Source organism: Micrasema longulum, unplaced genomic scaffold (genome assembly GCF_059751315.1).
Source record: "Micrasema longulum isolate JH-2025_06_02 unplaced genomic scaffold, ASM5975131v1 h1tg000311l, whole genome shotgun sequence".
NCBI lineage: Eukaryota > Metazoa > Arthropoda > Insecta > Trichoptera > Brachycentridae > Micrasema > Micrasema longulum.
The window spans coordinates 189,863-215,926 of record NW_028277515.1 but is presented as its reverse complement, the minus strand read 5'-3'; the positions used below and the strand labels follow the sequence as shown (position 1 = coordinate 215,926).

Below are 26,064 nucleotides of genomic sequence, written 5' to 3'. Positions count from 1 at the left end.
CCACAATATTACTAAATATAAGAATCGGTCAAAAATAAATTCTTTAAAATCCAAATGTCGAATTATAATGAAAAAGCTTCACAAAAGGGAAAAGTAATATGCTTATTCAAAAACATTACGTGTAAGTTAAGCGTTTCTTTACAAAAAAACATTCTAAAAATATAAAAAAAACTGACAATGCCTTCCAGAAAATAGTTGAAATTTGAATATTTTTTGCAGCAATTAACAGAAAAGGGACATATTCTAGCAGAATTCAATATTTAAATTATTAAGAATTGTTAATAACCTTTTCAAATATTACTAGAATTAGAGCACAAATAAATACATATTATCTAATGATATATAATTCTGTTTTACTTTATACACTCACTGAAACAAATAATCTTTGGATTTCCATTTGCATTTTTTGCTTGTCCAAAGTTCTATAGTGACTGCTTAATTTTAACGATATATGTATTATAAGAAAAAATGATATTGTAATGAATACTTTTTACAAAATATATCACATACGAAAACAATAGTTAATCATGTGCGTTAAGTCTCACTTTTACAAATTGAATAAATAACATATTACTACCGTTCTTGTATACCACACCCACATAGGATTTCTGAATAATTGTAACAAGTACTAACATGAACCTTAATATTACTTTTGTTCATTAAATATTATTCTTAAATTGAGAGTAATACAAGTTTGGGATAAACATACATACATGTTACACATTACAAAATGATTAACTTTTAATATGGGATTATCAAATACTCACCATTCAGTCAATGATTGTTTACATAAAAGGATCATAATGTTATAATAAATAGGGTAACCAGGGGCATACGGACCCCATCTTAACGTTTGGGTCAGCAGAGTGAAATACGGCTGGCAGTCCGCCATTGTTGTGTCATCGTTGCACTGTCAAACAACCTATTTGACAAGTTAAAAGCTTGATCGGCGTTGATCTGGTTTATTAGGTGTGTGATTGCGTGTTTATCGAGCTACGTTTGCTGTAGTCGGAAGTACTAATTGGATTTATCAATATTTTTGCAAATTCAGGCATCATTAAGTGTTGGAGAATTGGTGGAATGATTTTGAGGTTATTATATTTGCTGCTCGTAGGAACATTATGACGTTTAGACAGGCACCAAAAACGTGACTACTAGGGCCATCTATTTTTTATATTATAAATTATAATACATTGTCTCACAGGGCAAACGGACAGCCGCAAAATGGGGCCATACGGACACCATACTTTGTAAGGATTTTTAAAATTATTTATTTTATTCTTGTTTAAGATATCTGATCTGTCTGATTTGTCTGATCGCTGCTCTTGGGATGATGAGGCGATGCAAGCAGCCATAAAGGCTGTAAAACATCACAAAATGCCTCTCAGGACAGCAGCGACCACATATGCGGTGTCAAGGAATACACTCCGTAGGTGAGTATTACCTGATCAAAATATGCCAAAATTTGAAGACCACACTAGGTGTAGATAGCGAGATCGAAATGGTAAAATACTTAATAAATCAGGATAAAATCGGGTATGGCTTCAATTTTCGGGATTTGTGCCAACTTGTGTATCGTTTTGTTTTAGTGAACGGAATCAGGCACCCATTTAATAATGATTATCAGATAGCTGGAAAAGATTGGTGCAGGGATTTCATGAAAAGGCATCATCATTTGAGTGTACGTGTTGCTAAAGGTTTGTCACACGCACTGGTAAAAGAATTAACGCGCGCAGTGGCCGCTAAACTTTATGATAGCCTCCCCAAGATGAATGTCTTTAAGAGCCGCGGAATTTTTCCATTCGATCCAAATTGTTTAAGTGCAGAATTATTTCTACCATCAACAGTGCACTTCGTATCTGCACCGACGCTTTATGCTCCTGTACTCACTGCACTATCTACTGCGGCTGCGCATTCTGCACCCGTGCCCGTTGCATCATTGTGTACTGCAGATGCTTCTTTTACACCTTTACTCGATGCTCCTGTGCCCCACTGCACCACCATGTAGCTTTCCATGGCCCACTTCTGCTTCACCATTACCGTCTTCATCAGTGTCCAATACACCAAAAAATGTATTTCAATCATTTGATCATACCAAGCACTTCTGACATCAAAAGATTTCATTTTGGAAGTCAAAAATAAAAAAAGGGCCCGCAAAGGCAAGGAAAATAAAAACAAAAAAAACTGCCGCAGTACACAATATCAATCTGAATTGTGCGCATTCAGTAGAAAGTGATATGTTGATGGAGACGAATGGGGGCAGTGCACTGACTGTGGAAATTGGTATTATCAAGAGTATGATGCTAATGGAGAAGACCCATATTTCAGATGCAACTAATGTGAAAACGATGATTAAAATGTCATGTTCGTTTGCCCTACGTCAAGGGGCAAACGGACATTTTTGCTTCTTTTTTGAAATATTTTGTAATAGTCATTAAGTTTTTGTGTGAAATAAACATTTTATATGATGCTGTTATAGCTTATTTAATTTTTAGTACATTTTATATGTATTGTTTAACTATAAGTTGCCGTGTTCATAACAAAAACCGTAAGACAGTCCGTTTGCCCCTGGGTTACCCTGTATTTTGCAATAGATTACATATCAATAAAGGAAAACAAAAGCACTGGCAGGCTGATGCGCGGTGAAGGAGTTTAATGCCTCTGTGCTTCAGTAGTATATACTCGAGTGCCAGCAAGTATCGCTGTTTATTTTCTTGGAAATGTTACTAGCCGTCTAGTTCAACCAATTTTACCAGAACTTTTTGGGGCTTTATTGTACTTTGAGCGGAAATAGTAGTACTCGAGTGGCAGCAAGTATCACTGCTTATTATTTTTAGAAAAGTTGTGGGACACCCAGTTTAAAGTGGTCTTCCAAGAGTTACTAAGGGCTTCGTCAAACTTGGAACGGAAGTGCAGAATAGCCTCTTCCTCTTGTAGGTCCAACACCTACAAATACAAATGTATTGTCAATAAGATGACTCTATTATTATTACATAGACTATTAAAAGACAAAGTAAAATTATTCCAAAACAATTTCAATCGACATTATTTATTTATTTATTTATTCACACTCTTTATCAAAATACAATTCCATATTCACTTTGCCCAGCTAACAAGGGTACATACCCCGTTCCAAGCTAGGCAATTACATTTAATATATTATAATACTTAACAAATTAATATAGAGCACAGACAAACAAAATATAAACTTATTCGGATACACATTTTGATTCATATACATTCAGACATACACATATATACACACATGTATATATAAATATACACATATATACACATGTACATACACACACACGTACATACACCCATGCGCATACACATACATACATTCATAAAAACATAGACAATTTATACAACACATTTATTATTTACTCACCAAGGTTTCACGTAAATAAGCTAAATCTTTTTCAGAACTCAGTTCAGGAAGACCTGTTGATATCATCATGGCAAACAGGGAGAGAAACAGATTTCCGTGTTTTCTTAGTATCATGAAAGCCTGAAATAATAATAATGATTAAAATTGCGTATGAAATACTTACTAATTTCAGTTTGAGGATTGTCATCACGCCATTAGCACCATTCCTTTCAGTATAAGAATTGTTGAATAAAATAACAAATTGTGTTTCAATATTCAGCAAAATATCTGTCAAATCATTAATACAGTAGAATCCGCTTATTGTGATCACTATGAAACTTGTAACTTTAGATAAAAAATAACCAGTTGGTAATTTCAAGTAAAGGATTTTTTAAAATTGCACAATAATATGTACAAACCTTTATTTTGACACAAAACAACACATCTCATCAATAATTTAAAAAATATATATATATATATTTATTTTGAAAATCATTTATGAATGTTTGCCTTTTATTTTAATCAACTTAAAGTAGTCTTCATACTCATGTTCGATGAAATTTGATGCCCTATATATTAGCACCAGGATGAAGAATGTATCTCTGCGTTGGTGAAGCTTCAACTTCAACCTCTTTTCATGAGAATTATATTGTTGGACCCTCATGTTGAGAATATTTTGAACAATACGATAATTTTATAGAAATGACTAAGATTAACATATTTTGTATCCATGTGTAGTTATTATAACTGATAATAATTGATTTATTTTACATTTTATATACACGTAAGGGCGGGCATATTGTCTTAAGGCAATTTTTTCCTACTTACTCGAACCATTTAGCTTGAGAAAATAACAAGTATATTGACATATTCTAGGTATATTTAATACGGAATCTAATAATATTATACAAAATTTAAACTAAAATAAACTAATTATTTACACTATACTATGAAGCTATGAGGGGGGATGGGAAGGTATATGAAATTAAGTTTTGGATATTCCACTTTATAAATCAACACTAGGACATAGGCATGCAAATGTGCTTGCCCCAAAACAGTATAACTCCTTCTATAAGGACACAACAGAAAATGATAATTTAAGCCTCTCTTTCTAATAATTCATTTATAAACTGGGTCAAAATAAAAATGACAACATTTTTTTTTCCAGATAAACTTTTTATTTGCTTTAGTATTTTTCCCTAATTTAATTATCAAACTTTAATTTTATAATTTTTGCTCTACATCTATTTTTAATTTTTATATTTCATATTTTCCATTTATATTAAAAATAAAAAAAAACACCTGAATGTAACTTTCAATTTTTATTTTATATGTTTTTATATATTTATATATGCATCAACACATGTTACATAATGTATTATAGATTTAGTATACCCACGCACAGGCCATGCCGATGCGGGATTTTATAAATAAATTTATGGATCATATTATATGTAATAAAAAATGTAACAAATATAAACAAAAAATTGTCAATAAAATAAATAAAACAAAGGAAAGAAGGAGATAGGAAAAACTCAAATATTTAGATAGTGACATTTTGATATTGATTTAAATTATTTATATACAGATGTTTTTTTTTTTATACGCCTCCACTTGTTTGTGAGTGATTAGGACTGACTGATTATAACAATTAAAGTTATCTGCGATTCTAAAATCCGTATTCCACGCTATAGTCAAACTAGAAGAGCACTTCGTATTGTTTAAAAATCTATGGACCCAAAGATTTTGAAACAAATGTTCATTTTTAAATTTACACAACTACATATATATTTTCAATCTGCCATGTTTTGAATAAAACTGCATACTTATACTTGTTTGATTTAATATGATTTGCAAACACTATTACATTTATTTGAATAAATGGATGACTTACAGTTTCACAATGTTGCTGGAAGATCTGGAATTCCAGAAATTCTTTCTTCGCATCCTTTTGCCCTTTATTTATAACATTCACAAAATCATGCGTTAATACAAATGGTACTCTCTCTCGTCGAAAGCCAAACTTTTCTTTGAAATGTCCCAGAATATGGCCAAAGTCAATGTGGAACAACTGAAACAAAATTGGGATATCAAACAGCAAATAATAAAGATTAAATTTGAATTATTTTTATTAAAAGAACTAGGCAAGTTAAATATAAGATTTTACTAGTGCTTGCTAGAAAACAGTAGGAAATAAGAAGATAAACCAAAAAACATGTATTGCTCTCTGGTTATGCCTTTGTGCCGAATGTCATACCTGTCCAGATTTCTTCACCATGATATTGTCAGAATGTCTGTCTGCAATACCCAGTACATACGTGGCTACGCAGTATCCGGCACAACTCAGCGTGAACTCCTCTATGGCCTTATTTAAGGCCTGTTCTGTGGTATTGTGATCACGCAGCCAGCCTGGAAAATAAATTATGTAATTTTTGTATACTGAGTTTTCATTTTCAAATACTATTCTTTTTTAACATAAAACAGGATAAAATATATTCATACTTCATAAAAAATATTATTACTGAAGGACACAATGCTATTTGATTATTCGGTATGTTGATGTTTTCTCTTAATAAAATATAAAAAAATTGATTTTTACAATATTACATTGGCAATAAGGATTTTATTTTATAAATATTATCTTAGATCTGTTTTCATGTTGGTTGCATAATCAAACTAAGATGTGGAATGCTTAATTGATACTAATATAATACTTACTCAGTAAAGAGTCTTTCTTGAATGGAGATGTAGCCGAAAAGATGCCCTTTTCTTTTTGAATATTGGCTATAGTTTCAGCTTCTAATACGACTTCTATCATACCTACCCGATACTCCATGGATATACAGCTATATGGATTCATTCTGAAAAAATGGAGAGAAGATTAACCAGCTCCTACGGATATATATATATTTTTTAATATTGATAAATAACTATACCTAAAATCGTAGCCTTCATCTTTCCATAGCCTATCCATTATACGAAGCATTTGTAATGTTAACATGTCTTGCCTCAAGTCATCACCATTCTTGAGAATAATAGAAATATCACTGCCAAAAACATCTTGGTTTTCAAACACGAGCCACAAAGGTCTCATTTTACTATCCATGACTCTGCATTTGTCCACTCTACAAAAAAGGGCACAAATATAAATTATTTTAAAGATAAATAAAGAATTTTAAAATAAATAAAATCATATGTTAAAGTTACGACGGAATGCTTACTTAATGCTTTTGCATTTAAAACTCGGATCAAGCGGACTAGCTACACCACTAAGAGCTTCCTTAGAATGAGATTCTGACAGGTATTCACCTAGGAAAGAGCGCGCTTTATGGATATCCCGCCGCTGTCGAATCATGTCACTCGTACCTGAAATTCAAAGCAAAAGGAATATTACATATCTATTAAGAAAAAGGTTTTATTACTTTAACATAACATATATTTAAATGAGCAGGGAAAATAAGAGCAATTTACTTATTAGTTTTGAGAGACAATCATTTTGTTTGGATAAACTCTGTAGATGTTCTTGGCAGCCTCGACAATAAGCCTCCAATATTAATCCGAATCGAACTGACACAGATGACACTTTCATTTCGGATCTAAAAGAAAAAAAGAAAGATGTAAAAATATTTTTAGCCAATTTCATTAAAATGTCAGATAAATATAAATTTATCGAGAAGTCAGTTGAGTAGGGGATAGTGAGTTCATTCGATGCATGTATGTAAGAAAACGATATGTATATTCACCTTAAATACCAGTAGAGAAAATGTCCAATTTTTCTGTTTGAAAGCGCTCTTTTAAATAGGAAGACAACTAAATCACACATATAATAGGATTCGTGTTTTAGAGCTTGTACTAATTGTAGAAGATAAAGTGAAAGGTCTTCATTGCTGAAAATAGATATTAAAAACAATAAAGGAACCAGCAAATTGTAATTTATCTAAAAAAAATTACATTGTATACCAAATTTGGATGAGATAAACATTTAATAATTCAAAATTTAGTATTATGTTTGCTGAATTTTTCTTCTTTACTTTAACTACACCTACATACACGCTGCAATGATACATAAATAATTGTGTTACCTCGATTTTGTTAATTAATGGATAAATAATCAGTTCTATGGGCCAATATATCAACATAAATTTCATTTCACTTCAGGAAATGTATCTAGAACTAAATGTGAGGTGGTACAGAGCCCTAACCACTACACTACAAATAAAGTAAACATGACCAATGAATAAAGAAATCAAATAAAATTTACCTGATTTTTTCAAGGCACTTTACTGCGAAGCTCCTAACTGATCTGTCCGCGTATGCGTAGTCCAACAGTTCAAGGGCTTTCACTGGGGGGAGGGAAGGCCACTTGGACACCAGATTCGTGGCCCTCGCTGCCTCCATTCTATTGTTCCACTCTACACACATCAACAGTTTGGGGAGCAGCTGTGGGTGCTGAGTTCGGAAGTATTCCCTGATAGAAACAAGCATATTTTTTTTAATTCAAAAGACCTCAAAACCACAGGTTGCTTATGTAACACATTCATTGTTTCGAGTAACATTAAAAAAAAATATTTTACACTTGTTATAACCAAATCACATATGTTTTTATATCAATGTAATACTTAATAAATAAATAATACATTGAATGTAAAATAACACATAAGCATTTAAGTTTGTAAGTGAAAATTCTTGATGGAAGTTCAGTGTAATTTATTATTTAAATAAAAGATGAGTGATACTTTAGTTCACAAATTTGGAATATCCAGTCTCGAAGATGTCGCGAAAGCGATGAAACCGGTCACTGGAAATTACAAATTTGTGGACTAAAGTACCACTCGTCTTTTATTTATATAATAAATAACACATAAGCTTATTTTGTTCTATTAATCACTTTGACGGCTGTTGTTTACATATTACTCTGCCTTACAAGGGCATTATCAAACTTCTTGAAGGCGAAACAGTTGTCATGCAAAACAATTTTTAAAAAGTAGAAGAAAAAAAACATGTATTGAAAAATATTTTTAATTATCTTCAAAGATGTGTGCACAAAGAAATCCTCCTTTTATTTGTTACTGCAATTCGTTCACAATTAATTTTCAATTTATTTGGAAGAGCAAGATATGTAGTTTTAATAGCATTAGAAATCCTACCACAGTAAAGCAATCAAGTTACTTGGCCTGCAAAGTTTCATTTACATGTCATATTTAAATAAGTCTGTAACAAAATTAAAACACCAGATTAAAAAACAAACCTCGAAGCCCAAATCTCTTTTTTCTCTTGTTCATGAAATTCTCGATCATTTTCTGCTGCCTGCCGCAACTGTGTTAGGGTAGCTGAGTCTAGAGGCAATGTACTTTGTGATTCATTATCTGCATACTCACGGACAACTTCATCAGACGGGTACATTATTGAGACAACTTGATTATAACTGCAATTGAGAAATAAATTTATATGAAATATTTCATTAGTTAGCCAGCGATATGTTTACAGTAATAAACTATAATGCATTATACTTTTTTGTATGTACACAATAAAATGTAGCTATAGTGAGCTTTACAGGTTACAGTTTTGGATTCCACACATAAAATCTGCCACAATAACCAAAATAAATCTATCACCAAATAATCTACCATATAATTACATGAAACGGCAAAAAATTGGCTGAATGTTTTTCAAACTGCATATGCACACAGCAACAAAGAGAATATTTGTCATTTTGAAACATAATTAAAAAGATAAAAGTACACCTACTTGCTGCACTCGATCGTGAGGACTGCGCACTGGTCTATGTTCGGATTAGATACGACAGTTCCAAGAGGGTGTAGTAAATCGGCATTCTGCATATCTTGTGCATATGTCCACATGTACAGTGTCATTGCTCCTGTCTTCAGTTGGTTTTTATAGTCATACACAGTTGTGTTTACCCAAGCCAATGGGTTTAAATACAGTTCCTAAACATTTTACATTGGTTAAGACAAAAGTCCCTTTGTTTATTAAATATCGATTATTACAATCCATACAATTAATAAAAAAAATCAATTTTAAAAATGTAAATCATAGAGCAGTTTCATTAAGAAACTTCTTTTTCAGGGGAAAAAAAAAGCTTAAAAAATATTCCACAATAAAAAATATGATGATGATTGTACATTTTTATCAACCAAATTTTAGATGCGTAATAAAACTTACAGTAAAATTAAACAATTATGTATAAATTAACAATGTTATGAAATTATACTTCAGACCACAATAGAAAAAATAAGTTATTTATTATGGAAAAAAAGTTAGAAGAAAAGATTAAATTGAATTAATTCAATAAAAATAACACAAACCTTAATTGCAATTTTTACCCTCTTGCTCTTAATCCCTCGAGCAGTTTTAGATATTTCATAGATGACAAAACATAATCGCGCCATTCTAGGAATATTGCATACTTCTAAAGGAAATGTTAAATCTTCTAGCCACGTGGCATTGCCATCCTTGCTGGCAATTTGTTCACTTGTCTTCTGACATTCGCAGATGGATTTACCAGCGTGGAATATGCCTGCTTGGATTCCGAGCTGGAAAATATAACTAATGTTACCATACTGTCATTATTATACACCCTATTTTAGGGTAGATTGCTAAACTTCGGAGATTTATAATAATAATAATAATCATCATAATCATCATCATTCCCCTGTAGGACACTGCATTTGTATACCAATCACAGCGTATCTCGATATACCTTCATCTTTAGTTAACCTAAATCCAAAGTTTCAGTGCGATACGTATAGTGTTGTAGCTAGCTGTAGCTTGTGTTGTAGCTACAGCTAATTGTAAAAGTTATTCAAACAATGGAATTAAACCGAGAAAAAATTGCGCGTCAATTTTTTACAACTTTCAAAGACAATTATCTCAACAAGAATGCCTCATCGGGTAGGTTTCTGTTTTTCGACTATCAATCACCACATCAATCGACAATTTCTTGTAGTATGAAGAATTCAAACATGGACGGCTGAGTCTTAGCAACGATCCAATGACAGGTGCACTATAAATGGCAGTCACCAGGAAAACATTGATGCTGTGCGCAAACTCATCAAGAAAGATCGACATGTGACATGTTGTTAGATTGAGGCATCATTGGGGATTTCAAAGACTTCAATTAAAAAAATTTGCATAAAGAATTGTTGAAAAAAATTAGTTGACCTAAGAACAGAAAGAAGCTACGGTCAATTGGTGTCAAAAAACTCTAGACGGCCTCAACGCAGGAAACTCTAAAAATGTGTACAGCATCATCAGTGGTGATGAATCGTGAATTTATTCATATGAACCCGAAAAAATAAACGCCAATCTTCTGTTTAGGTGTTCCAAAGTGAAAAAAGCCGACAAAAGTAATTCGTTCTCAAAGTGTGTCGAAAAAGATGGTCGCGACATTTGTCTCAAAAGCAGGTCATATAGCAACAATTCCTCTGCAAGATCAAAGAACTGTTACTGCCGATTGGTATACAACCATTTGTTTGACGAAAGTTATCGCAGAGCTTCGAAAAACCAACCTCAAATGACAAATCATCCTCCACCAAAACAATGCAAGTTCCCATACAGCTCACAAAACAATTGAATTTTTAGAGCAACAAAATATCAAATTGCTAGACCATCAGCCGTACAGTTCCGACCTAAATCCCAATAATTTTTTTCCCTTTCTGAAAATCAAGAACGGATTGCATGGTCAAAGGTTCCAGTCGCCAGAAGAAGCAGTCGACGCCTTCAAAAAAGCAATTACGACTGTACCAACAAATGAGTGGAATAACTGCTTCCAGATTTGGTTCGAGCGCATGTAGAAATATATTAATCTTCATGGAGAATACTTCAAAAAACAATAAAGTCTTTATATTTTATTTCTATATTTGAAGTCTTAAAATTTATCTACTATTTTATTCCAGTTCTATATGCAGAACTTCAGGCAACCCTCGTATGCTCAAGTACCAGTCCAGGGACTATAAATTATTAGTGTTAAAAAAACTTTTTTTCAATTAATAATTTATGCCAGCCCTGCCGAGGATTGCACCAGAGACCACCATCCATCATAAGTAGTGGTCGAAATAAAAAGATCATACACGTCAGCAATAAACTTGGGCATCTGTCAACATAACCTCATAGCATTAGTTGATTTGTGTCTGCATCATAAAGTTATTCTCGATGTCAGTTTACGAGAAAAATTCTCATCATCTGTGGGAGCAAATCTGGACTGAGGCTCATCGAATGCTTTGAAATACTTATGGTGAGGCTGCTATAAAGAAAGAAGATGTCGTGAGCGGTTTCAACGCTTCAAGAATGCTGATTTCCACGTCGAAGACAGCCATAGCGGTGGAAGAGAGAAGATTTTCAAAGATGCAGAATTGGAGGCATTACTTGATGAAGACTCGCATCAAAGTCAAGAAGAATTGGCATGATCATTGGGAAGGACGAGCGTTTTCGACTTGATAGCTACTTTCAGGTAAAAACCCTGAAAAGAAAATCAAGTGGGTAATCCCACCTTGTTGTGTAGTGATTGGCGCGTTCGCCTATCTTTCTTGAGGTCCTGGGTTCGATTCCTGGCAGGGAGGATGTGAAATATTGGGTTTAAAGGTGATTCTAAACTGGACTGCCACCTGAAGCATAAGGCTTATCACCTTACCTGCCTGTATTTTTTTTTTATCAAGATATGCTGCAATGAGGAAGTTAAGTGATTTTTTTAATTTGTTAATAGACAATAGTCTATTTAATATATTTCTACTCAGTTTAATAAAACTGACTAGAAATATATTACTGCACTGATAATATGATATATTTTTTATAAATCGTTTTATCAGTGATATGATCTTTTAAAGTTTTATATTTCTGAAATAACTTCGTGTGTGACGTCAAAGGTTCTCTTCCGCTTATTCTCGATCAGTTCTGCCTATTGGTCCATTGACAGCAAGCAAACTGGAAATCTTCCCCAACTCTCTTATCATTGGTTGATTCACATGAACAAGTGACATCGCTCAAAGTAGTTTGTTTTTCTTAAAACATATTTTTAAAAATTCACACATTTTCAGGAAACTTTGCCACGCGCAAGAAAACATTTATTGTATCCATTTTCCCGTAAGGCTAAAGTTCCTCATTGGAGTGCCAATGCAGTGCCCTATCCACCACTAGCTGGGGATAGGGAAATGAAAATGATGAATGAATGTTACATTGTATCCCTATATTACAGTAAGTGAAAAAATACATTACCTCAACTGTCCTGGTGGTGTCAGTGTTTAAATTACAAATGGCTTGAATTTTACAGGTAAAAGGATCTTTGATCTCCCAAGAAGACACACTTCTTCCCTTTTTGCGAAGTGTTAATGTCGAGGAGGAGGGTCTTGTGGATTGGTTGTCTTCCTGCGACACTTTGTCAATATGAACTTTCTCTACTAAAATGTTCAAAAGAAAATGTTTATAGTAAATTGATGAGGAAATAAGAAATAACTTCATTTTGTCAATTTTAGTAAATACTTACTAGGCACAGAACTTATATGTAATAGTACTACACTAGGTACTCCATCGCCCGAGAGAGTCTCCTGAATGTAGAGAAATTGTATTATTGGATGTTCTCCGACCAGATATTCTTCTCTGCCGCACACTTTTAGTACAAAGTCTTGCTGATCCCCGCGACTCTTTAGTACACTGGCTTTCTTCTTAAAAATGATCTTCAGCAGTTGGCTCGGTGTCGTATTATACTTTACGTTGAAGGTGAATGTTAACTAAAAAGAGGTGTTATTCATAAACAATTGTGGTAAAGAAATAGGAGAGGATTATTAAATTATTGGCATTAATTCATAGATTGTTAAAATTTGTTAAAATTTTTATTGTTTAAATGTATACTATGTATTGTTACAAGAAATGTACTATTTTTTTTATGTACCGCCCCAAATGAGTTTTCTCGTACAACTCCTGGGAATATAATATCATGATATTCATGTCTTATATGTTTTATTAATAAATAAATAATAAATAATAAATAATGCTGAACTTTGGAGAATTTTCTCAAATAAATTTTAGTACTTCATATAAAAATATACCGAAGTTTTATAGTCCTCAATGATGATATTAGATCAATTAAATAGAGTATTAAACATAAGACAAATTGTTTCGAAACATTTTTTTACTTCATTGGTTTAATAATATGGTATAATTTTTGTGCATAGTTTATAATTTATTTACATGGTGATTTTAGTATTTGGTAATTTATTATATGTACATTTTTAAGGTAAATCCTAAATAACGCCGCCTAATGAACCTAACCAAACCAAAAAAGTTTGTAAGTGACATACATAATTAATCTAATCTAAGTGCAATACAAAAAAAAAACAATATACAGTCCTCCTCAATACAGTGCATAATATTATACCTTGAGAGAATTCTCATTTATATTTAATATATTTTGTGTAAATATAATAAAAAAGAAGTCATAGTTTCCTAGAACAGTACTTGTGTAAGAAATGGATTTGAATTAAGTAAATCAATATAATATTTTTAAAACAAACAGTAACTAATGTTACTAAATTACAGACTATTACAGACATGTCAGACATATCGCAAACTACAGTAGAAGAAACTGGAAGTTTTAGCAACAGATTTTACGGTGACATTTCTGATGAAGAAGGAAATTCTTCAAAAGATAAATTATCCGAAGAAGAAATATTCCCACCAAAAAAGAAACTTTGTTTGTCTGAAGCTATGCAAAAATTAAGCGTAATAAGCAAAACAGAGGCCTATAGCAGGTAGTAACGTGCCTAAAAGGCTTTATATTGTTATCTTTTAATATTTTAGGTTCTTAAATGTTATTGAAAACTTTTTTGCAGTTATTCATATGTCAAAATCAGCGCTACAGACATGTTCCTTACTCAAATAAATGTAATATTGCAATTTAAATATTTACTATTCATAGATGTTTCTGGGAATAAGTTGAAATTGGAAGATTTGGATGTTTTAACGAGTATGAAGTTTGTCATTTTGATTCACGCAGATAGGAATCTTCTTAAGTCAGCGGCACTGAGTGAAATGGAATATTTACAAGTGTTGCTTCTAAATGACAATATGATAGACCGTTGCGACGGTATTAATCAACCGCAACTTAACACGCTGGAACTGAGGAAAAACAAAATAAGGGCTTTACATTTTGACTACCCTTTGACTCTGTTACGAGTATTGGACCTGAGTTATAACAATTTAAGGAACATTGCAAGCTTGAAATTCACAAGTTTGGAAACACTTTACTTAGCCGGTAATAACATATCTGACTTGTCTGGAATAGAGCTGCTTGTGAATTTGAAAATTCTGCATTTAAGGGGAAATCCAATTCGGGATCTAATTTTTTTTAGCGCAAAAATGAAAAAATTGGAGTATCTAAATTTAAGGGCTTGTAAAGTTGACAGCGTACAAGAATTTAAAAGTCTGAAGGTACTGTGTTTATGAAATAAAACATTCTAATTTATATAATAAATACATAATGTCAATAAAGGTAATATTTCATTTAAGATTTTGCCAAAACTAGAAGTCTTAATTATCAAAGACTGTCCAATAACAGATGGGAAGGAAGAAGATGAAATGTTTATACTGAGATCAGAACTTGTGGCACTTGTGCGAACTCTCGCAAGAATTGACAAGAATGAAATTTCAGAAGATGAGAGGCAATCAATTTCTATGTGCATTATCTTGTTTACTTAAAAACCTAAAAATATACTAATATGCCATTTTTACCGTAGAAATGCAGCAGATGAATTAAGAAAAGGGTGGGAAGCTGAAGAAGATGAAAATTACGATGAATAACTATTTATAAAGATCACAAGTGCGTTTTACCACACAACATTGTACATAATAACAAATGTATCCATTCAATGTGTAATCTTTATTATTTAAAAAAAGAAAAACAAATGTATGTATTACTAAATATTTAAATGATTGGGGATTCTTCTCTTCACAACCTGTTCTACAATAAATTATTATTTTTAATGACTATATTTTTATAAAACCTATCAGTTGGTAGGAATAAGAAGCAGTATACAAGACATGAAACCATTGTATTCTTGGGCACTATTTGCAAAGTCAGTTACGTCCGAATTTAAAAAAAAAATCTAATGATGCAGTTTTAAACAAATATAACTTTTACACCTTGTGTTTACTCATTGACTTTCAAATCCGTCTCCTTTTAGAACTAATTTGGTTACAAAAATCAGTGTTCGTTGCAAATCAGTTACATCCTTGGGATGCTAAGCTTCCAAGGATGGATTGAAGCTTTCTTGAACAATCGTATCTTTCGAGTAAAAAAAGTCAGCACCTTATTTACAGAACATGAGGTACTTAGTGGCATTCCGCAAGGCTCAGTCCTTTACCCGATTTCCTTCATCCTGTAGATTAACAATCTCAAAACAGCCATAAAATCTCAATCGAGTATCTTTGCAGGTGACACCAAACTGTTTGCGAACCCCATTCTATACTCTGGATAGCAACTCCAGGATTTAGACCACATCAATGAATGGACTAAAAATTAGCTAATCTCGATGAATGCTGAAAAATGTACCATTCTTCACATAGGCAAAACAATCCTATGTATACTTATCTTTTGGGTGGTGTCCACCTCAAACCCGTAAAGCATCAAAACGATCTCGGCATAATCATATCAATGAGATAAGAATCGGGTTGTGGTTGTGGTCTTGGCTAGTGTCTCGGACTCACAGACCAAAGGTCCGTGGTTCGAATCTCTCTACCACAACTCGATTCCATTTTCTAATAGTGAGTTATTTACAACTCGTTGAAAATGGCCCTCAAAATGAAATATTTGGGTAAATCATAAGAAAGCAAATATTTCTTTTAAAAAAAAAAAAATTTTTTAAATATATAAAAAATGGATTTAAAATGGGAAGCTTACATCGCATTTATCGCCAAGAAAGCCAAGTCAAAAATTTATTTGATTAAAGAGCCTTTCCAACATACTACTCCAGAGATATTTCTTAAAATATACAAGACCTATGTAAGACTTTTATTGGAATACGGATATCAAGTATGAAGTCTCAACTTCACTAAAGACATCGACCTACTTGAAAAATTCCAAAGATGTGCTAAAAAAATCCCCAAATTACTCAAAAGGATGCCCTACCGCAGTAGATTAAAAGCACTAGGACGTACACCATTGGAAAAAAGACTCGATAGAAACTTATAAGATACTAAATGATTACTATGGCCCCCTGCATGAGGTGTATCAATCAAATCCTGACAAATTTACGGGCTCATAACTGGAAGCTCTATTGTCCCCAATTCCACCTCAATCCCAAGAAAAACTTCCTTTTCAGCAGGGTGGTTTCAGGCTGGAATAAATTGTCAGACCTATTTTTCCATTCCATTTTGGTCAACCAGTTCAAAAACCGTTTGGATGCTTTTTTTAAGGAAGAAGAATGCAGACAAAAACCAGTACACGAGATATAGGCGCACCAGCAAAGGCTGCCTGTCTATAACAATAATAAATAATAATCCACCGGTTGCAATTTTTCTTTTTTTTTTTACAACCAATGTGTGTAGCTTCAAAGTAGGGTACGTAAAAAAATAATTTTGGATTATTTAGTTAACTATCAGTATTTTAAGAACTTTGATTGTTTTACTAACCCCTTTAAACTTTTCTTGATGAATTTACGACAAGAAAACTATTTAAAAAGTGGTCCAAAATGTCAATAACAGTTTTATGCTATTTTCTCACTACAAAAATTGGTGGAGGTAACTGACAGCAACTAGTACCCTCATACATGGCTCTACATATATTTCATCTTCATCTGCTTCCGCTTTCTGAAGTCACATATCCATCCATCCGTGTTATTTTCTCATTTTCATGAGTTTTACACCATTAAACCAGCATGTTTCAAAATAATTAGGATGAATAAACTCTGACACAACATTGCAAACACATTTTTGACTTAAAATCTTTATTTTTTTAAATCACAGAAATTTCCAATGTACAAAAATCAACTGCCGTAACTACAAAACGTAAACGTCTTCAGTTCAATAGATAAAATTCAGTCCACATTTTCAAGGTTTTTTCTCCATTTAATTTTTTATTATATTAAAAGTTGACATCAGATAATAAAAGAAACATAGAAAATATTAAGGCAATTAAGACAAGTAGTGAGGAAAATAGTAATGCATAAGAAGAAATAAATCTGACTCTTCAGAGTTAATGGCTATACGTTCGCTAGTGGGGACTGACTGACTTGACCAAACTTGATCATGATCTAGCGGATGGAAATGTTGCTAGAGCGCCTAATGCGCCTTCCACCCTTCTCCCGATACCTTGGAGAAGAATGTGCGCTAACATTAAAAAGACGGCCAATTTGTCGCCCTAGTGAGCAGATGAAGGTTAAACATTTTATTACGAAAGAAAAAATATTTATAAAACTCACATTTATTTCATGCATGATTAAGTGCAAATTCAAAATTAATCAAAATAACATACTAATGAAGCAAATGGATCAAAACAGAAAAAATATATATTTTACTACAGATCAAAGAATAACACCGCACAACAACAATATGCATGTATAATAAAAGTGACAAAATGAAGCAGATAAAAGGATCGGATTTGTTCCTTATGATAAGGATGTTCCTCATGATGCTACTAACGATTTGACAGAATATTTGATTCTTGAAAGATTGCTCTGATAAATTTAAACTGCACGGTATTCATTATTACTAAAATGTCTAAATAAATAAACCAGCCGCTTGATATCTGACAGAGAATAGCCCATTTCACACGTATTGTTCAAATCCAAACGGCACTGTAAAATTAGGGTGGACTGACATTTATAATATTCTTTTATATTTCTTAAGAATTTATATGGTGGTTACTCTCAGGTAAACATCCTGCTAAAGGATATCGAGTGGAGATTAGTCGGCATCATGGTGTACTGGTTATTGTGTTTGCCTGGCATTAAATATATAAATATAATAAAAATATTATAATACCATAAATATGAATCCACCCTTTATATATCATGCTGCGTGGATTTTTGCCATGGTGTGAAATGGGCCAATCATGTAATATAACACGGTGGGGTCATCAGCCCAGTTTCCGTGAATGTGCTTTAAATGTTTTTTTATATTTTTTTATCTATTATCAAGTTGTACCGTACAGAATACTTCAAACAATTTTTAATATTTTTTTATTAAGATCCGTTTTCTTGTTTTGTTCTTGAATTCATAGATATTTTGGTTGGTTGGAAGAAATTGCCATTTGGCAATAACCCCGCTAATGTATAATTTAGATTATGTACAGAAAGTTAAATAAATAAAAAACAAAAAACGGGCTAATTAAACACAGATTTGATAACTTCGGGTGAAAAGTTCTCATTATAGAACTTCAAATTAATCTTGTTAATAGTCAAAAGGTGCAATCAATAGGACATTGGTTGAGTTTATACTTAAGAATACTTTCAAGGATCTCACAGCCAAGCATGCAAAATATTTACGCTTTAAATGAAGGACACAAAAGTTTATCGACTGTCTACAAAGAACCTCACCTGTAAGCCAGACTTAAAATAGCGATTTTGGTTTTAATTTGGACACCGTACAATATTTTTAACTTTATTCTTGTAAATGAATCATATTTTAATGAAAATAATTATATGGGCATTATATGATAGTAAAAATGATTCCTCTAACTTTGCAATGTGTGAATATGTTAATTTTAATTACTTTATCAATAAAAAAATTACATTAAAACAGTTGATTCAAAGGATAGTTCCAATAATGTAATTTTTTTGCTATAAGTGTGATTTTTCAAATATTTATATCTAAAAAGAAATTGTAAAGAGTGCTTTGTAACTTATTGATCAGATTGAAAAACTAATTGAAAAGGCTTCTAGAAAGTTCTAACTAATCTTGGGTGATGAATATAAAGTAATTAAATATTTGAGTTGATTAATTCTTTATCAGAGCCACGAGCCAAAGAAATGATCAATAGTTGGAATACAAGTTTAGGGTGAATAAATCTATGTACATACAGAACACAGGGGTCCGGGCAACTGACTGACCTCAGTGTGCTGGATCTTAGTGACCATGACAAAGTGGTTATTGTGGAGGTGGTTGGCCAGAGTCTGCGGCATGACTGGACTGTTGGCGAGACGTAGTGGGAACTGGTGACACAAGCGATGGAGCCAGTTGGCTTGGCTCCGCTCCTCCGCCATCTCTTGTCCCAAAATGCGCATTTTCATCCGGAAGTCATTTACCTCATAGCTCATCAGTTTGTCGAATTCATTTAAATCTACAACAAATATGTACATATTTTAAAACATTCTGTTAACAGCGAAAATTTTTATGTTTTTACCACTACAATTATTTCTCATTTTTTCAATAGATAACATTTCTACTTATTTGTTTACTCAATAAATTTTATACATACCTACTTATCTCTAGTATGTACATACTGTACACTTGTTTTTTTCCAAGTTTAAAAATTCATTCTTTTAAAATACTTGACCGATCAACAATGTCCAAATCTTTAAAATCTGGATTCTTTTATTTACTCAATTTAAAGGTGTTTTACATAATACAAGACTTACTTTCAAATACAAACTTTAATGACATGGTCTTGAGCGTAAAACTTATCATCTTACCTTCATGTAACAAAAATGATCAAGATACACTGCGATTGGTGTACCAATGCAGTGCCCTATGCACCATTAGGTGCGGAAAGGGAATTATGATTGTAGAACAACGACGGATGTGCTAAAAATGCAACATAGACTATCTTTTATATTTGATCTTGAAAAGGTTTAATAATTATATTCCAGGTTTGAAAAGGTTTAGTAATTATATTCCAGGTTTGAAAAAATAAATATTTATATATCTAACCCAAGTATCGAAGGATATACTTTTTTACTTATAGATTTGTGACAGTGTCGAAAAAAAATTTAAACCACTCTCATATAACGTTAAAGAGAATCACATGTGCCATTGTTCTACGATCATGAGGATATATACCTTACAGTGTGAAATTCATTTTGCGAAAGGTTTTAATATGTAGGTAACTTAACATTTCAAACACAAAAATTACGCATACATTTTTTTATGTGCCCTCCCTGATTGTAGTGATCTGAGTCATAACGATTAAACTTTTAGATTAAGCAAAACCACAATTTATCAGATTGCAAAATATGGTTTGTATTAACATATAATGTTGAATTTCAATATCATTTTATTGAAATTAAATTAATTGAAAGAATCATTACTTTAGGCTTGGTTTCACAGCTCTCATTACGAGCCAGGAAAGTTATGGATTTTTTTTTCTTATATTTGCAGTCGGATTTATTTATTTATTTAACTTTTGTACATTGGCGGGCTTATTGCCAAATGGCAATTTCTTCCAACCAACCAATTTAATATGTGAAATTGAAATAATATTTGTTTAAAACAAAAATAATTAGATGTGAATGTGTGGTATCTTGTCTAGACTTACTGTAATACCGTCTGCAAAAATTGATAAAAATCTAATCAGTTTGGGATTACTACAGTGGAATTTTACTATTTTAAGTCTTCAGAATGCCAATGGATAGTCGGATATAGTTTTCTATGTAGTGCTAACATTACATTAGAAATAAGAACAGCATTGTGTCATATTTGTAATACATCGCCTCTTTGCAAGAACTTACTATCTTAATTTTACAGGAAGCGACTTTTAAACATTAAATAATGTATAAAACCTAAACTAATGTTTTTTTTTCTCATGGATCTTAATTTAAAATAAAGGCATTAGTCGAAGATCCACAGTAAAAAACATTAGTTTAGATTTTATACTTTTTTTAATGTTTAAAAGTTGCTTCCTGTGAAATTGCATTTTTCGAGATAACGCGTTCTTGCAAAGAGGTGACATATACCCCTTTCCAACCGCTTTCATACAAGTGTGAGTTTGCCTTTCACAAACACAATATCAAAAGCACACGAATGTGAGATTGTCAAATTATTCCCGAACAGTATGGTCGCACCATTCAGATATTATTTTTAAAATACTTATGAATAATTCACAACACCCAGACCAATTGAGAAAAAATCTTTGTTGACTTTTTCCTGGCGGGAATCAAACTCGCGATGCCAGTTTCACAGTTGGCCGTCTAACCAACTGCGCCACGGCGCCTGCCGTTATTATGAACAATAAGAGGAAAGTAAAAGTTTCTTCACATCACATATAGTTTACTTACCTTTGCCTATAAGGTGACTAATTTGAGAATTAAGATGGTGGTCTCCTTTATTCGTCCCGCGTTCTATAATTCTCAGTACTCCAAAATAAGGTTTTAAATCGAGTAATCTCTTGTACTCATCTTCCACATTCTCAATTGCAGATAGTGAGTTAATATATTGAAACATGTACTTGGACATATCGTGGAGCATCCCGTGAAGAGGAAACGTTTGGGCCAACTCCCAAAGCTCCTGGAACAATACAATACACCAATTTCATTAGATAATTCAAAAATAGCAAGTGGAAATCTAGCACCGGTAAAATACAAGTATATCGGAACCTCGTTTTACACAGTTTTAAAATAACAAATAAATAAAAAAATCTTTTTTTGAACATTCATTTAACAAAGCGCAATAGTAATATAATTACACTATTCATTATTGAAATGCCCTATGCTGCTCTTTTACTCACTTGGCATATAATATATGACAGTGATGAGCCGTGATTTATTTTATAGGTAATCTACAAAAAATGTTTATTTATTTGTTACTTCATAATATGCAAGTAACATAATTATAAATTACCATTTTTTCGGTGGTTCTGTGAAAATTAACTCAAACAACAATTATAATTAACCACGCGATATACGTAGTTTTATTCTATAGTATTATGATATAATACTTGAAAAAATTATTAAAAATACCACAATGTCATTTAGCAGATATTTTCCCTATGATTTAAATGTCAAAACCGAGCACTGGGCAGACTCCTTTTAAAATGAATAATGCCAAAAACAGCCACTGCAATTGCCACACGTCATATGTAATACATATGTCAACGGTATCCTATCAAAGAAAAATAATACTTCGGAAATAATGTTCGAAATATTAGTTTCCAAGTAGAGAATCTTCAAATAATATTTGTAATATGTAAGCTTGTTTTAGTATCAAAAAACGCGACTAGGTTAAAGACCTAAAATGTAGTGTACTTTTTTGTATGGACGAATAAGCTGACGTAATCGGGTAGTTTCATCGTTCACTGAGAACGGGCTGGGCGCTGGGCGCACACTGTAGATATTTTTTTTTGTAGGAAGATATAAACAGTGGTGGTGATTTATAATAAATAACAATTATTTAAAACATTATTATCAAAAGTCAAATATACTGGTAAGCTGTGCATAATTGCTTATTAAGTTGATTAACCTCTGATATATGATGGTTATAGTGAATAATCTTTATGATTTTTTAAAGAATTTTATGTCACATACAAAAAAAATTAAGGTCCCAAACAATGTTTTTTTTTAAATACTGAATTTATTTTTATGCAAGAAAACCTATCCAGCATTGTTCTTTTTTAGTATGCTTTTTTTACATTGTAGGGGGAAGTGGGGAACTTGGATACAAGGGGCACATTGATACACCAACAATATTTTTTAATCAAAAGCAATTATTTGTGCTGAAACATCGATAAAATGTGTATTTGCACGTGTGAATAGACCACTAGAAAACGCGCCACCCATCAGAAAGCCGTTGATATTTAATGAAAGTATGTTTATTTTAGCTCGGTCAAGTAAAAAAATGAAAAAAAAAAATATATATATATATATATATATGTATGAGTAATTCAAAATGTTCCTGTGTTAATTTACGTCGCTTAATTGAGTTATATAAATATCAAAGGTGAGTTATTTTATTAATTAATCAGGATTACACTTGATTATGAAATAACTTCAGTGGTTTTAATAATAATTGTAAGTTTTTGGAAAATATCCGTTGGGGCACATTGATACACTAAGACACGGGGCACATTAATACGCATCTAAGTGCCTCACTTGTGTAAAGTAGTAATAAACAACGAAAAATCTAGACTAGTTTTCGTCTTTGGCAGAAAATGGTGCAAACTTCTAGACGTATGACTATTAGGTCTAGGCATTTACAGCACTTACAACATATTATAGGCTGGTTTATGTGGCCACTTTACACACTATGTAACATTCACCATTTTGGTTATTTTTGAATTCCCAAGTTTATTAAGTTATACCATATGTTGATTTTAGTGAAGTTATTTGATGAAGCAAAAATAGCGAAAAAAAAATGAGTTCGGTAAAAGCGTGTAAAAAAAATATAGGTTGATGTAGAGCAAAAATAACACTGTGACAGAAACCATCAGTTCTTTAATTTACAAAAATAATCTTCCTCAGCGAACCGTCTATTTTAAAAAGTACCGCTAGGTTACTTTAGTACAGTTACAAGGACACACAACGCACATCTCGCCAGGGCATTTTAGGCCCAGCAACAAATGTGCATCCGGACGAAGATGGTACGCTATTGTTGTATCGAAGGGCACTTCCGAGAACCATCAACGAAGCTCAAGACATTTTGACTACGACCGTTAAAAATAAAAATATTTAGATGTTAAAATCAACGAAATTATCAAAGCATATTTATTTATATCAAAACATATTTGTTTATATGCCGCATAGGATACTGCAAGGGTAAATAGAAGACAAGGTGATCCCGCTTACGCTTCAAGTCTTAACTCCGACTCTACAGGGTGTTCATTAAACCCTGTCACATCCGAAACCACGATGATCAGTATGAGCAAGAAGACATATCGGCACATTAAAATAATTTTTTGGAAGGAATAAAATTAAAAAAACTAAAATATCAAAAAAGCAAATTGTCGCTTACTTCTGCAGGGGAGAAACGAGGGGTTGGAGGGGGGAGCCTGATACCACGACAACCGAGCTCCCCTTACTTCTCCCCTGCAGAAGTAAGCAACCATTTGTTTTTTTAATAATTTTTTTTATAAATATTTTTTTAAATATGCTAATATGTCTTTCTCATAGGTAATCTGATCTTTTTTTATCCCTTGTTTCATATGTATGACATTGTTGGTTAAATTTTATTATTGTTTTTATTTTATTCATCCCCTTAATTATTTTATGTATAAAAATTGCTACATTATATTTAATTTGCTGCTTTACTGTGAGCGAACTAACTTCTTTGTGCATTCTTTCTACATTAGAATAGATATTTCTTTTGGGTATAATCCTCATCGCCTTATTTCGAAGAATTTGTAGATTTTTAATTTCTCCTTCATTACATAAGATACATATGATTGTTTTATATATAAGAACACCTACTCTTTACATCTATTACATTTCGCAATCTTCCCATAAAATGTTTTTTTTTTCATTATGTTTAAAAATCAGTGATATGCATAATAAATAGGATGAACAATGAATATATATACTTGCAGTCTTATGATTTACCTAAATATTTAAATTTTGGGACCATTTTCTTTTAGTCGTAAATAACCGTGTTAGAAAATGAGAAACAAGTTGTGGTAGGGCGGGATTCGAACCTTGGACTTCCTGCTCCGGAGTCCGCGACACTACCCACGGAACCACAACCAGCCCCATTGTTGTATAATATGTTATATATGTATATACATTATGTTGTATAATATGTCATGCCTTTATACCTGAAATATTTTAAAAACATAAATAATCATAAGAAGGCATAAAAATGGAAAAACTGACAGAATGATTCAGGTTACCTTATTGTTAATACGAATAATACAATATCCAAGATCTAAAAACAACCATAACACCTTTCGAAGATTGGCGTACTAACCTCTTTGAGTTCGTGAAGAGTAGCATTTCTATCTGTTGTATGAAGTATGTAAACGCCATTTGGCATAAAGCAGTGCACCTCGACCGTATCGGGCGGTTGCATCCAGTAATTCCAATCAAAAGGTGAAGTAGGAGCCATCGTGATTATATATTACAAACAAGTTCGCAGATTAATAACAACTTTACATCGCTGAACTGGTACAACTAGCACAACTTCGCACCAAATTGCAACAATAATAAATCATTTCACTACGATTCTTATGAATCCTTAATACAAATCAAAGGTAAATATCCTTATAGGTCATTGTTTAGAACTTATTGCATTGAGATTGGGAATTTTTGGAATTGAGATTAAGTTAAGTAGATGTTGAATCATAGCATTTTATGGGTTCCGGTTTGAAAACTATTCCTTTTTTGCACAAAGCTCACATTGTATCAAAATCACAAAGTTGGAACATCATTTCAAGTATTTTTTTTATAATGTATTCTTTCTAACACATAATTGTTTATTTTATTTGCACTTATTACTTATTTTAATCTGCGTACCCGTAGTCCAAAAGTCTAATAAATCTAAACACGGCAAGCTAAGGCTGGATGGGCTGGATCATTGGCATTGGGCTGTACGATATGTTCCATCCATTATTTTATAATCGTTATTTGGTACCTACTTAGGTACCGATCAAATGTCAAAATTAAATTTGTAAAAAATAATACCAATTTTACATAACTAATAATTGCTTATTACTCCCATCATTATAATGATGCCTATAAGTAACAATAATATTGTTATCACTTCATGTATTATTAATTATATTCTCAAATTCATCAAACTGCAGTAAATATAATAATATAGTT

The 26,064-nt window shown here is 32.2% G+C and overlaps 2 protein-coding genes across 3 annotated transcripts; one reads left to right on the top strand and one right to left on the bottom strand.

The window, feature by feature from the left end:
- Nucleotides 1–1,269: 1,269 nt before the first annotated feature.
- Nucleotides 1,270–25,818, bottom strand: Pi3K92E (phosphatidylinositol 3-kinase 92E). 2 transcript variants are annotated; one of them, XM_088224822.1, is made up of 18 exons: nt 25,211–25,818; nt 21,595–21,823; nt 19,402–19,661; nt 12,873–13,116; nt 12,605–12,786; nt 9,700–9,927; nt 9,122–9,321; nt 8,622–8,798; nt 7,635–7,841; nt 7,117–7,260; nt 6,845–6,969; nt 6,595–6,739; nt 6,310–6,498; nt 6,092–6,234; nt 5,631–5,782; nt 5,268–5,444; nt 3,395–3,514; nt 1,270–2,946 (listed from the first exon to the last, which is right to left on the bottom strand). In XM_088224822.1, the coding sequence occupies exons 1-18, from the start codon at nt 25,346–25,348 to the stop codon at nt 2,818–2,820; spliced, it is 3,189 nt and encodes a 1,062-aa protein (XP_088080948.1). In that variant the 5' UTR covers nt 25,349–25,818; the 3' UTR covers nt 1,270–2,817. The 2 variants fall into 2 exon arrangements, with proteins under 2 accessions (XP_088080948.1, XP_088080949.1); XM_088224823.1 differs by having other exon boundaries at nt 19,432–19,661.
- On the top strand, nt 13,889–15,316 carry LOC148282586 (leucine-rich repeat-containing protein 23-like). The gene is made up of 4 exons (XM_088224824.1): nt 13,889–14,136; nt 14,218–14,815; nt 14,894–15,045; nt 15,121–15,316. Exons 1-4 carry the CDS (start codon nt 13,937–13,939, stop codon nt 15,182–15,184), a joined length of 1,014 nt encoding a protein of 337 aa, XP_088080950.1. The 5' UTR covers nt 13,889–13,936; the 3' UTR covers nt 15,185–15,316.
- Nucleotides 25,819–26,064: the final 246 nt, after the last annotated feature.

Bases quoted from the DNA above. Each gene is read 5' to 3' on its own strand.
- LOC148282586 (XM_088224824.1), top strand. From the start codon at position 13,937: ATGTCAGACATATCGCAAACTACAGTAGAAGAAACTGGAAGTTTTAGC. The intron at 14,137-14,217 runs GTAGTAACGTGC...ACTTTTTTGCAG, and splicing joins AAAACAGAGGCCTATAGCAG to TTATTCATATGTCAAAATCA. The intron at 15,046-15,120 runs GCAATCAATTTC...TTTTTACCGTAG, and splicing joins GAAATTTCAGAAGATGAGAG to AAATGCAGCAGATGAATTAA.
- Pi3K92E (XM_088224822.1), bottom strand. From the start codon at position 25,348: ATGGCTCCTACTTCACCTTTTGATTGGAATTACTGGATGCAACCGCCC. The intron at 7,842-8,621 runs GTTTGTTTTTTA...TGTTTCTATCAG, and splicing joins AAAGAGATTTGGGCTTCGAG to GGAATACTTCCGAACTCAGC. The intron at 5,445-5,630 runs GTATGACATTCG...ATTTTGTTTCAG, and splicing joins TGGTGAAGAAATCTGGACAG to TTGTTCCACATTGACTTTGG.